Consider the following 13331-nt stretch of genomic DNA (forward strand, 5'->3'; position numbering starts at 1 on the left):
CTGCCATCAAGGCCACTGCTCGGGTTCAGGGGACCCCTCAAAGGATGCCCTCAGCCTCCCTTGTCTTTCGCCCCCAGACTTGATGACTCCTGAAACAGACTTGCTAGTGGCCCTGCTACTCTGTACACTCCGAGTCGATTCCATTTGGGCTCACACTTGGTTTTACTGTCTCACCCCCTCATTCTACCTCATGATGTTTTGTGCTATTACATTAAAAAATATGTCTGCCTGCCCCTTTAAGCAGCTGCTCCTCTCTCCCCCTTTATTTCTCTACACCCCTCCCCACCCCTGCCCCGGGGCAGAGCGGTTTGCTCAGAGAAGAACTCTTAGAAACCTATATGGAGTTATTTTCTCCATTTTATAAATGAGCAAACGAGGGAGAGTAAGATTCCACGAAGTCATTTCAGTGAGCCAACTGAAATGTGGTTGGTAAGTGTGGGAATTAATCTGAACCCAGGCAGACTTTAAAGTATAGACTTTAATGCCTCACCATAAGCAGTCGGTGGGCAAAAACCGAAACCAAACAAACAGAACTTGAACGGATGGGAGTGCCCGCGAGTTCTGTTATAACGCCCATTAGCCAGCCACGGCAGCACAAGTTTATAAAGTTGGTATCTGGAAGCCTGCGGCAAGATGGTCTGGAATTCAAGACCAGTCTGGGTATAAAGAGAGATCCTGTTTTGGAAATGTATATCCCAAACCAAACCAACCGAATAAACTACAGTGTTGCTTTGCTCCTCTTAGTGAAGGTGAGGAAGGCACCTGGACAGTCGTCCTTATCAACTTAGACCGTGAAACCCAACATGGACAACTCCAGCAGAACCGCCATATATGGGCTGCCCAGGAAAGCTTCAGCACTGCCGGGGCAGAAATTTCAAAATTTTTCAATTTCAAGAGGTAAAGAGCAGAACTGAAGTGCTAATGGTTATAATCTGTATTTTATGTCTGTCACTTAGCTGTTGTCAGCTCCGGTAGGTTTCAGAAAAGGACTGTATTTTCCTGAGAGCAGAGGTCCTGATGGAGGCGGCTATCTTGGGGGTGGGGTGGCCACTCCACAGTGTTTGGAGACAGCTTGGCTGCCCTCACAGGGCAGCATTGGAGTGTACAGTTTCTGAGGTGGCTCACCTTGACTACCCCAGGGAGAAGGAAAAGAATAATCCTACATTTTTCTTTTTTAAAAAAGTCATGGTTCACTGTGCTCTGTCAGAAGATAGCACTATTTAGAGGCTCTTCAAAAGACTGTCAGTCAAATGGATACTTTTAAATGCCACCAATCCAGATTTAAACTTTCATCCTATCAGCTCCCAGGGCAACAAGCCATGCCATCCCTCAAAGCTAACAACAGACCAACATTTAGTCCTCATAGATTGAGAAAGTAATGAGAAGCCATTAGAAACAGACCCAGGCGATCAGCGAGCATGCAGGCTTCCTTTGGCACGCCTATCTGGCCAAAGACCAGGGTTTTTGTTCTTCAAGCCTAGGATGCCTAAAAAGTCCTAACCAGGTGCCATGTGGCTTCTCTTTCTCTAGACTCAGCTACAGTCAGGGCTAGACTTTGTTCCTCAGTGCGACTCTGAGGAGCTTACCTGCTCTGGCTGAAAAACTCTGTTAACATGGAATCTTAGCTCCAGTTTCCTGAGCATGAAGAATCATGTTCATTTTCAAGGATTCTGTTATGCATTTGGGGCGATGGCCATTAGTGACTCTGCAATGAGCACCTTTGAATTTTGAGTGTTATTTCTATAAAGATACTTTTCATTATCTGATCCAAGCTACAAACAGAAAATGGTAAAAACACAAACGCCCTCAAGCTTTACAGTTCTTCCGGTCAGGGGTAATGGCACTGTTTCATGGAGTGATTTTATAACCAAGGACAGGCAGAGCCCCTCGCTCTGTCTGTCCCACATAATCCGCTCTGTCTGTCCCACATAATCTCCTCACAAGTCTCTTACAGCTGCTCGAACCCATTTTTCCTTTTTGGAATCCCAGCAGAAGGGGTTGTCTGGGCACAGCCATCAAAATATGCAAGGTGATCCTTCTCCTAGGAGCTTGGACACAAGAAGGGTGTTAGGAGAAAACTTATTACCCATCAGATCCATGGAAGGAGAGCACCACAATGAGATACATTACACCGTTTATGCTGACCTTTCGCAGATATTCACCAAAGTGTCGTCAAAAAGCAAAGAGAAGCTGCCTCCCGGAGAACGAGGCACATGACCGAGCGTAAGCCTAAGGCTAAAGGACTCTGTTGGGTGCTTCATTTCCTTGTCAACAGAGCTGTATACGATCATGTTCCTTCAAACAAGCTGTCGGGGGACTCTCCATCAGACATGTGAAAGAAAGGATTCTTCTCTCTGATTTCCAGTGTCCTGCAGCTATTTGGACTATTACACTGGACTGCTCTTAGGAACCACACAGCAGCGACCAGGAGAAAGAGTGGCTTCCTGCAGCTCTGGCCCCTAGGTTTTGTCAGCTCACTTAGATGTAAAAATCTCACTTGGAGATTCTCAAAGAAAAAGCGCTCTCATTTATTTACCCTTAATATTATGAAATGGCAGCAGAAATTGGCTTGGCATTTTATACACCATGCTCATGATGTCAGACTTCAAGGGAGCTGCACATGCTTTAAAAATACTATCCAGATCAAATATTTCTAAAATAACGTCATGAGCTCAGTGAGCCGATAGCATGTAATTTTGTGCTTTGGTTATTGTTCCTGGTGTTTGTCTTTGGCATTTTTTTCCCCTTTGACATAGTACTCAGATGCATTTTTTTTTTTTAAAATAAATTCTACCAAGAATGTTCTCTCCTTTTCCCATTTCTATGTAATTGAGCTAATATACCAGCTAGGGCAGTTATACTTTAAATGGCATGCATATATTTAGCAGAATAATTATGCAAATTCTGCCGTGTTTATGATTGTGAATGTCCTTTGGGAGCAGTTACTTAGCATCCAGTCCTAAAATGATTTTTGAAGCATTCTGGTTGCAATATTCAGAACTCACTTCTGTCTACTCCTCCACTGTGGGAAGGTGGGTGACTTGATACCATTTACCCATGGCTGCTCTAGTAGACTATGCACCCCATGAATACAGGATTTCTTCCTTCGTCTTTCTTCCTCTTAGGATGTGGATGGAACCTAGAGCCTTGCACACGCTAAGCGAGGGCTTTACTGAGCTGTATCCTCATTATTTAAGATAGGGTTTCACTATGTAGACGGGGTCGGTCTTGAACTCGAATCCTCCTGTCTTAGACTCTCAGGTTACAGATGTTTGTCAACATGCCTGGCAAGAAGCACAGCCCCTTTACTAGACGGAGCCATTGCATAGCACTGGTGATTCTACAGAATCAACTTAGCACCCTGTTTCTCAGTTTCTGTATCTGTGAAATGGGATGGAGCAAAGTGCTTATCTGAGCAGTTGTTCTGACAGTTCTATCCCATGCTATCTGGAGGACTCTTATCTCAGTGATCACTTACAAAGGCCCTGGACAAGACAGATGTGGACAGGCTGCGTTTTAGCCGAGTCATCACTATCTATGGCTGTATTGTGTCCAGGCTCAATCAGTGAGGACTGGAAAACTGCCTTTCATTAGCGGAGGCTCCAAACATAGATGGAGCATGTGCCCTAGGTCTGTGGTGTGTGTGGTGTGTACACGCGCACCTGTGTGGTGTTTGTATAGTGTGGGTGTACATGCCTGCGCACTACCTGTGTGTGCTTATCAGTTCTGGGCTTGTCCCTGTTGTTTTTAAACTTGACCTGAGCCAGGGTCATCTGGGTAGAGAGGACTTCGATTGAGAAAATGTCTCCAGGGCAGCAGAGATAGCTCAGCCATTAAAGGCTAGGCTCACAACCAAAAATGTAAGAGAGAATGTCTCTATTATAGTGACCTGTATGCAAGCTTGTGGGACATTTTCTTGATTAGTGACTGGTGTGGGATGACTCAGCCCACTGGGGTCAGTAAGACCCCTGGACAGTTAGCTGTCTGCGCAGTGAGCACGCCAGAAGCAGCATTCCTCCATGGCCTCTGCTGTAGTTTCGCCTGCCTTGAGTTTCTGCTCTGACTTCCCTCAGTGACAGGCTGTGACCTGGGAGTGTAAGATGAAGAACCCTTTCCTCCCCAAGTTGCTTTTGGTCATGGTGCTTGTCACAGAAATAGAAAGTTAATTAGGGCAGGTACGAATGTATGTGTTCAGAGCACGTATGTCTGTGGTGTTTTCTGTGTGTCTGTCTGTGTGCGTGTTCAGAACACGCATGTCTGTGGTGTTTTCTGTGTGTCTGTGTCTGTATATGTTTATGCGGTATATGTGAACAGGCGCCGCCCCTGTGGGGTTCCTGTGTTTATATCTATCTCTGTTATATATGTATGGTTTATATTTATCTCTGTTACATATGTATATATGTCTGTAGTGTGCATAAGAGTGCATGTATGTATTTACAGGTCTGACAGGTATTATGTATGTATGTGCATAAAGTAAGATTTGTGGAAAAATGTGTGTGTGTGGTACTAACCCGTCCACAAACACATAAACACGCCAGCATAATTATCTGTGAAGACAAGTTACTTAACCAATCAGGATTCACCTAGGCAGGATATGCAAAGTAAAACTTTTCCTTTGTTATTTCACATCGGGCGAAGGGAGGGACGTGAAAATGTCAAATTACACCATCACAGTCATCTGTCAGAACACAGTGGTGACGATGATACTGTGTTCTAGGTGAGCACTTACTTTTTCTGACTAACTTTTTTAATATTTTCGATTCTAGATATAGCATAACTTAATTTTATAAAAATGTTTTATAACATGTAAAGAAGAAATCTATAGACTTTTTTTGAGATTTGAAGAAATGAAGTCACTGAGGCTGGCAAATCCGTCTACGTAAGGGAGTGAAAATCAGATAAGCGACACTGGCAAATGGAGTACGAATCTCCTTTAAGATGCTGGTGAGGAACCCACACATGGAACACTCTGCACATGCTCGAAGGCTGTGCTTTTGACTGTTGTTTGCTTGGTTGGATTTTTAATACAAGGTTTCATAGGCTGACTTTGACACTGCAGCCATGTCTCCCCCATTGTCATTCCTCTGTGTCTTGAGCACTGGGATTACAGAGTGCCCCAACATACCTATTACTAAGAGGCTCTGTGGGCTGGGTGCCTGTGGCATCTGCATCAATGACACCACACTAGGCGCTGGGAACAAAGATGTGGTGGTTTATGAGAAATGCCCTATGTATTTGAATATGGGTTTCCAGCTGGCAGCACTGTCTGAGGATGTTAGGGATCCTGTAGGAAGTGGAACGGGACGTGGAGGTGGAGGGACGGAATTTGAGAGTTTATAGACTCGCCCCACTTCTGGTTCTCACACTGCCTCCTGTGTGGGGTTAAGATGTGATCTTTCAGTCTCCTGCTCAAGATTCCTGCTACCACATCTCCCTAACATTAGGGACATCTAGCCCTCGTTAGCCATGAGCTAAAATAAGCTCTTTCTTTCATAAGTTGCTTTGCTTTCCGTCATGGTATTTTATCATAGCAACAGAAAAATAGCCAATATAGAGGTTGTCCCCAGAACCTAGCATGGGAACAATGTCATGTAATGCTGGTCCTCTGCTCCCCTCAAGGCACCCATGGAGTAGTGGTAGCATGGTGGAAAGAGAAAGGTAAGAGAGGGTGGATTCTGGTTCCCCATGACACACCTCCCCATGACCCACCATTTCCCAGCTGCACCTCACAGACCATTTCAGGGGACGCCTCTGTCACCATATCTGCTGAGAACTCAGCATTCGCATCAAGCTCTGCCTTTTTTCTTAGCTCGACATTCTCAAGTCAGTTAGCTAGTTGCTACTCTACCCATGGTGAGAGTTGGATTTTGTTCTTGCGTTAATGATCCCAAAACGTTCATGCTCATTCCTGTTCCACTCCCCTGAAATTTTTGTGCTGTGAGATTCCTTATGCCTGAACAAATAGGGACAGCCTCACATGGTAACGTTCTGCTAGAGGCGGCAGGGCTTGGGACTGATTTCAGTGTGAAAACAGTGAGTTAGGAAGACAGTTCACATTCCATTCACAAGCCTGGACTTCTCGTAAGGTTATGTAACCGTGTGCAATGGAACCATTTTTATTCAGAAGCAGTAGTTCTGAGCAGGTCCTGAGCAACTTAGTATCTGATTCTTGTATTTTATCCTTTCTGAACCTACATGAAACAGGTAAGTTGCCCTTTTTACTTTAAGTTATCTGCTAAATTGTATGATTATAATTAATTTATTCAGTTCAATTAATTCAGGCTGGGGAACTTTCTTCTATGAAATTTTGTTTTCAATTACTACTTTGCAGATTTTGGAGGATTTTCAAGATATAAATATGCATATGTGTATATATGTAAACTATGAACATTCAGAGTGTTTTATTCACTAGAAAACTACCCATTCCAGCTCCACTCCAGGATGAGTATTAAATTCAAACATTCCATGTTCATGCAGACTTGTTCTTTCCATTTTCCAAAGCAAGATGAGAAAATGACATTGCATTCTATGGATGTAACACAAATATCTGTGACCAACAGTTAGTTAAGCTTCTATTCATTTTCTATGACAGACAATTATTATGATCCCTCCATCTGTCATCTGCATGGTTTCTGTTAATTACCATTTTCCTCCCAGTTCTTCCAAATTACCTTTATTTAATGGCAATGCTGTGAGGACCAGTCACGGGACAAGAAGCCTAATGGTGGCTGTGGTACCTCTGTCTCCTTTCTCACGGTCACGGGTGGACCTCATTGACCTAACCCTACAGAGAAGGGTCACCTCCTTTGACGCTCAGAATCTTGTTCTCTACTTGTATCTAGAAAGTAGTTTCAGCAACACACAGGCACAGACCACCCTCGGCCACCCCTATGCCTTACCTGGTTTCTCTGTCTTTGGGGATCGTAGCAGTGCTGTAAGCAAAAACTTGCTTCTCGACTAGAGGAGGCCCCAGGTCTACAAGGCTGGATAATCCTGGAGTGTTTCGTGGCTTTTCGATATACACCAGGGTGCCGGGCTCCTTTTTGAAGGACTGACGACTGGGCGAGGCCCGGTCGTGCTGCAGAGTGTGAGGGGGCCCGTGTGCGTTAAGATGTGGGTGCATGTCTATCATTCTCAGGTCACCCACCCGGTGCGGAGAAGCTGGGGGCGTTTTGGAGCCCAAGGTAGGCAAATGGCTGTCGGGGTATTTCCTTGACTTCTGTCTGTATAATGACTGCTCCATATGCATTTCTGCTTGCAAGGAAGGGTTACAGTAAGCACTTGCTGACCGGATCGCAGTGCGGTGATACGCGATGACATGATCTGGGACATCCAATGGGTGGCCACCGTGGGACGAGGCTATGCTCATGCGTCCCTCGTGGTAGACGTAAGGGTCGGCATAGAAGCCCTCATTTCTGAACATAACCAGGTTTTTGTTGCTCATATCCTCGTCGGGCTTCACATCTCTTCTTTCCAAAATGGCGCTGGGGCTTGGGGAGATGGATCTAGAGACTGGCAGGCTGGAGAGTCTGTCCCTGGGGATGGTGGCATTGCCAGGAATAGCCATGGGACGGCTGCCCCCGTAAGGAATTCTTGATGGCGAGGGAGGCAAAGAATGGGGCACTGGAGTGGATGGTGGGGAGTTTGGAATTGCATGAGGTGGGTGAGCTGTGGATCCTGGTCTGGGGGCTACAAGGCCATCTCCTCTTGCATAAACAATTTCTCTCTGCATCTGGAAATAAAGCAAGGAATCAGAAAACATATGTAGATAACCATGGTGTGGGAGGAGCCCCAATGTGACAAGGTGAATTCCTTAATAGGGAAAACCTGGCCACTCACACCAGATGGATGGAACCTGAGCATTTTCCTTCTTACTGGCAACAAAGTCATGGATCCTGAGGTGGCAGACACTATCCAGGTTGACTCATTGCAATCACAAAGGATAAGCTGTCTACTTTGGAGGTGAGCGAGAGCCAAAAGCCAAGGACTGCAATGGCACAAGACAAGGAAATGGATTCTCCCTCAGCCCACCAACCAGTCTGGTACTGCCTACAGGTTGATAAACGCCCATGAAACTTATTTTACTCCACAATGGTTGGAGAGCTGGCTGAGAGGATTGGAGCGCCGCCCGAGGAGCCAGAGGTCGTCGGTTCGAGTCCCAGGTAAGGTAAGTCTGTCTATACTGTACTGTGCTGTCCTGTGTCAGAGTGTCTCTGTGCTCTGTCTACGTGAATGATGTCAGCATGCATAATTAATCAGAAAAAAAGAAACTTATTTTAGAGATCCAACCCAACCTCTATATAAGAATAAATTCATCTCATTTAAAGCCTAAAATATTTTGTTTGTTTTGTAATGTTGGAGTTCAAACCCAAAGCCTCATAGGCAAAGGCGCCCCACCCCACAGCTCCAAGTCTCTAATAATTTGTGGTAGCAACCTCAAAAAACATCTACCCAGTGACGACAACACAGTGCCGTGGTCTGAATATTGAGGCCATAGCTTCTTGCAGTCACTTAACAAATGTAAAGTTAATGTATACATAAGTCTAAAATTGTGTTTTCCAAAACCTGTGTTTGGGCACATTTTCCTACAGTTAGCCCTGGAAAATAACTAATAAGTACTTCTCCAGGCTAATGTTAGGTAGGACCACGACTAGAAAGACAAAATGTATCCTTGGGAGAAGTGTGGAAGGAGGTTGAAGTCACTCATCAGCTCTTGACTTGGGGCCTATGTGAAGACAGCACAACAGGCTAAGGGAAGTAAGGAGGTAACAGTGAGGTGATAGAAGTGAAAGAACCCGAAGCATGGTGTAGGCACCAAGGAAAGTCTTAATGACACAGCCTGTGGGGCCACAGGGTTGCGATGAGTGATGCCCCATCACTTAAGTGACAATGGGACTGGGGTAGCAGGCTACTATAAGCTGGAGCTTAGGGCCAGGTAGCTTAGGTATCCAGGCTGTGGCATTGCTTGGTCTAGGAGAGGTAAGGATGCCTGTGGCTCTGACAAATGCATCTTCAAAGAGAAGCAGTGACAGGAGAATAAAGCTAATGACGAAATGGGGAGGGGGAACTAAATTTGTGCTTTGCAACCACATTATTGTGTTATCAAGGACAGAATCAAAACAACAAATAAATCCAGGACATGATTATTTGATACACTGGTGCTCTGGTCAAGGCCCAGGAGGAAAATACCTATTGGGATTTTCCATGTCCCATGAGGGAGAGGAAACGGAAACCACAGTCCCTTATCCGGACTTCCGAGAGATGACAGAAGGGTGTCAAGGTTGGAGGGTAGCTGTGATAGGGTCATGGGAAAAAGGAGGTGGCTCAGACAGAGAAGAACCAGAATGCGCACCCAGAAAAGAAACTGATGCATTACCTCATAAATTTGTCTAGTGAACAACTTTTACCAAGACACTCCTAAGAGTCAGGCATTGGGGTATACCTCCAAACACTTTCTAGTTCCCACCACTGAGGAGGAAACAGCTTTCCCTCTGTGGGAATCCAGAGCAAGAGCCAATCGCTCTTTCACAGCTTCTTATCTTGTGCCTGGCACCCAACAATGCAGAATCCATAATAGGATCAGGGACTTTTAGGTATTATAATGGATTCTACATAAAATGTGAGCAATTAAAACTAAACTGAAACATAGTTACAAAGAGTCAACAACCAAATGGAACCCGTGGAGGGTGTTTCCTGAACTGGCCTCGATTCCCTATGGACCTGAGTGATGCTGGAGACCCAGAGGGAGCAGGCGCCTGACTAACAATCACAGTTTATCTCACTACCCTCTTTCCTCTCCAACACACACATGGAATTCATGCCTTCCCAGGGTGGTCGCTTCCCCCTTCTCCATAACTGACTGTGCTATCTTGAAACTGCCTTTTGTGTCCTTACTTTTATGTTCCATACTTAGTCCTGGATTCCAGGTATCCTAATATTCCTGTGCATATGACCGTTCTCTTCTCACCTGGCACATGTATGACTCAGGTGTGCAGTTCAGTAGACCGGAAGGGACCCACCCAAAGTCATGGTGGGGTAATATACCTGATTAGTTCTCCAGAATGGTTAGAACAATCAACCATGGAATGGAAGGTTTGAAAACCATCACAAATCCTTACAAATTCCTTTCCCACTGTCTTGTACAGTTCAGGGCTCGATAAAAACAAAGGTAGGCTCAGCGCATGGCTTTATAGATCATAAGACCTGAGAGGGTCTGGTTCAGCTGGCAGTGAGTATCTGACGAAATGCCGCCAACAATCATAACACACAATACAATAGCCACTCCCCCCAAAAAAACTCAAGATAAACTCATCACATGGCATTGATTCAACCAGGTCATTGCGTGAAGAGCATCACACATTGCCCAAGACAAATTATCACATAGAAAGTTTTGTTGCCATTACTGTTGAGAATTACATAGGTAAACAAGATGAAAAATGTCTAGAAGCCACTTGGGATCAGCAACTGCTTTAACCATCTCTGCTTTCCTTTCTTTCTTATCTCTAGATAGCATTTAGTCTTTGGAGATTCCAGCCCAGCTGGGCACAGTAGAAATATCTGTCTTTCTGTTTAGAGAGTAAAAAGAGAGAACAAGATTCTAAACAGTAGAGAACTGCTAAGATAATTAAGTAATATTAATGAAAAAAATGTAAAATTAACTTAATTAATAAAAATAAAGACATGCATCTTTTAACACAGCAGAGGTGTTTGAATAGGTATTTAAAAATGTTTCATGATATGAAAAGACATAGTTAAGAGTTATGAGTATCTTTTAAAATGAAATACCAAAAGATTCATTAGGAAAAAATTCTTTAGTTTCAAGTGACATCAATAGATACATCCTGAAAAAAAAATCAATTAAGAATAATTCTGACACACTGTACTGTGCATTCATGTGAGGAATGTGGGTGTCAGTCAAAATACCGAATAGCCTACCTCTCTCTTGGTCCAGGGGCCAATCAGCCCAGAACCTCCATGAGTGCGGATGGATCCTAGTTATAGCCATGAGCATCTTATTCTTGCTGACCATGTGGGTATCATCCCTGACCTTCCCATTTCAAAATAATCTTGCCATGGTCCAATGGGGTCACAGAATGAACCACTGAGTTAGCCACTGGGCATTCAATGTTAACAGAACAGCTAATCTGAGGTGAATATCTCCATCAATATCAGTGGCATAGCCAAAGCCTCTGCCAAAATGTTCATGTCGCTTTGCCAGGCTGTGTCTGCTTTTCCAAGACTGAACTTTAAAAAGCACCCTGATCATTTATTTCAACCCCTGCTCTAAATAGAGCCCCAGAAGAGGACATGATAATCCTATTAAACTGTGGGAAAACATGGCTTTCAGATCCAAGAGAAGAAACTCTTAACATGAGATGACTTCAGTCCATACAGTCAACGCCTGACAGCACCTCACCCAGGACCTGGTAGAAGGACTCGGAGATGAGGAAGGAACTTGATGCTGAGTTTTAAAACCTAGACTTTAGCTGGACAGTGGTGGCGCACACCGTTAATCCCAGCACTTGGGAGGCAGAGGCAGTCGGATCTCTGTGAGTTCGAGGCCAGCCTGGTCTAGAAGAGCTAGTTCCAGGACAGGAACCAAAAGCTACGGAGAAACCCTGTCTCGAAAATCCAAATAAATAAATAAATAAATCAATAAATAAATCAATAAATAAATAAATAAAAATAAAACCTAGACTTTATTGACTTCACAAGATACTTGTCTGACTGGCTGTGGGGCAGGTAAGTTTTACAGTTAGTCATTTACAATAACCTTTGGTGCTCAAGCTAGTGTCCTTATGACTGTAATGTCCTTGTTTCAGGTGTCTAACCCTTTACTTTGCTGTGGTGTTTAAAGTACCTTGCTGACAAAAAACCCAACATTAACTATGAATGAGCTTCTCTTATACTAACACCCATGATCGGGTCTAGGAGCAGATTAGCTGACTGGGCACGGTGAGATAAACAAGGCACATATGTACGCAGGACCGCAGCTGTCTCCCGCCCATCTCTGACTCTGCTGCACCTCACTCCTCTTGGCAAGTTAAAAGTAGCTGTGCCCATCACTGATGCTTTCTCTACAGGGAATTTCACGTTGAAGTCTGTATATAAACTGCAGAGTTTCGTTTTACAGAAATAAAAAGAGGGCCTACATATGTCTTTCTATGCCCTTCTCAGAATTCAAGTCAAGTATTTGGCTGCATAGTCTCCAGCAGAGAAATGGTCAAGCATTCAGCAATGTATGAACCAGGCTGTTCTTTCTCCGTCCTTTGCTCGGTATGGTGTTGCCTTTCTTTTCCTCTCCTCACTGCTACCCAAATCCCTACTGTGTGGTTGTTGGAGTCCTTCTGGCGGGGGTAAACAAGGAGGTGTTTTACACGGTCTCATCACCAAGGTGGCTCTGAGTAGCATGCTGCTATTTCCACTCACAACACCCAGTTCACTAACCCACCCATTCTTCCATCAACCAGGAAACACTGGGGACCGGTTCAAATTATGTTTGAGTTAGGCAGCTGTACATATAGCTGCATTTCATTTCCCCCAAGCATTCTAAGACAAGGCAAGAATCACTCAGTTGGGAGTTTGTCGAAAGTAAGACAAGAAGGAACATTTTAAAATGGTTTCTGGAAAAGAAAATCTAGCACGTGCAAACAACGTCTCACTTACCATCTTCTGCGGCAATGTTCCCAGAATCGTGTCTCTTTCCGATGCATTTACAGCAATACAGATACTCTTTGTGGGGAGGGCATAATATGCTCCGCTTACTCTGTTTCAAGCCCCACCCTTCCAAGTCTAGAATCTGTACGTGGCCTCCTCCATCAGACCACATAATAAAGTGCGGGGGAAAACAGAAATGCACCCTTAGAAATGTTTTCACCCTCAAAGAACAAAAGCCACTTACTGTTTGTCTGACGGAACCACCTGTGTAACTGACGCCCTGAAAAGGCCCATTGGCTCTGTGCCGGGTTACGGTGCTCCTTTGTTTGAGATCCTCATCCTAGTCCTCAGGCCCTCGCTTGGGTGATCCAGACAACTTCCCTTCAGCGTCCAAATCACCACAAGGGCGCTCGGATACTAAAATGCTCCCCAATGAAGACCGGCTTGTTTTGCCCGGTTTTCAGAGCGAAGCTGCCACAGGCATGGATAAAAAGTAGCTCGCCCCACGATAAGCCAATTTCTCCTCCCCTTGGAAATTAGTCACTGAATAACCTCAGCTCACATCCAACCACAGGCTACTGCGTGGGTGACTCAATCCTTCAACAATTGCTTACAGGGAAACCCATAGCAAGGAAGGCTCAGCGCTGAGAGCCCTTGGTAAACGGGTTAACAAG

The 13331-nt window shown here is 44.7% G+C and overlaps 1 protein-coding gene across 14 annotated transcripts in view; it reads right to left on the reverse strand.

Annotated features, from left to right (window-relative positions):
* Kiaa1217 (KIAA1217 ortholog) overlaps positions 1–13331 on the reverse strand; it is a 789026-nt gene that overhangs the window by 53570 nt on the left and 722125 nt on the right. For all 14 annotated transcript variants that reach the window (XM_057787133.1, XM_057787136.1, XM_057787132.1 and 11 more), the window contains one exon: positions 6900–7732. In XM_057787133.1, coding sequence (XP_057643116.1) covers positions 6900–7732 — 833 coding nt within the window. The remainder of the gene's footprint in view (positions 1–6899; positions 7733–13331) is intronic.

The sequence above is a fragment of the Chionomys nivalis genome, chromosome 13, assembly GCF_950005125.1.
Source record: "Chionomys nivalis chromosome 13, mChiNiv1.1, whole genome shotgun sequence".
In the NCBI taxonomy this organism is placed as follows: Eukaryota; Metazoa; Chordata; class Mammalia; order Rodentia; family Cricetidae; genus Chionomys; species Chionomys nivalis.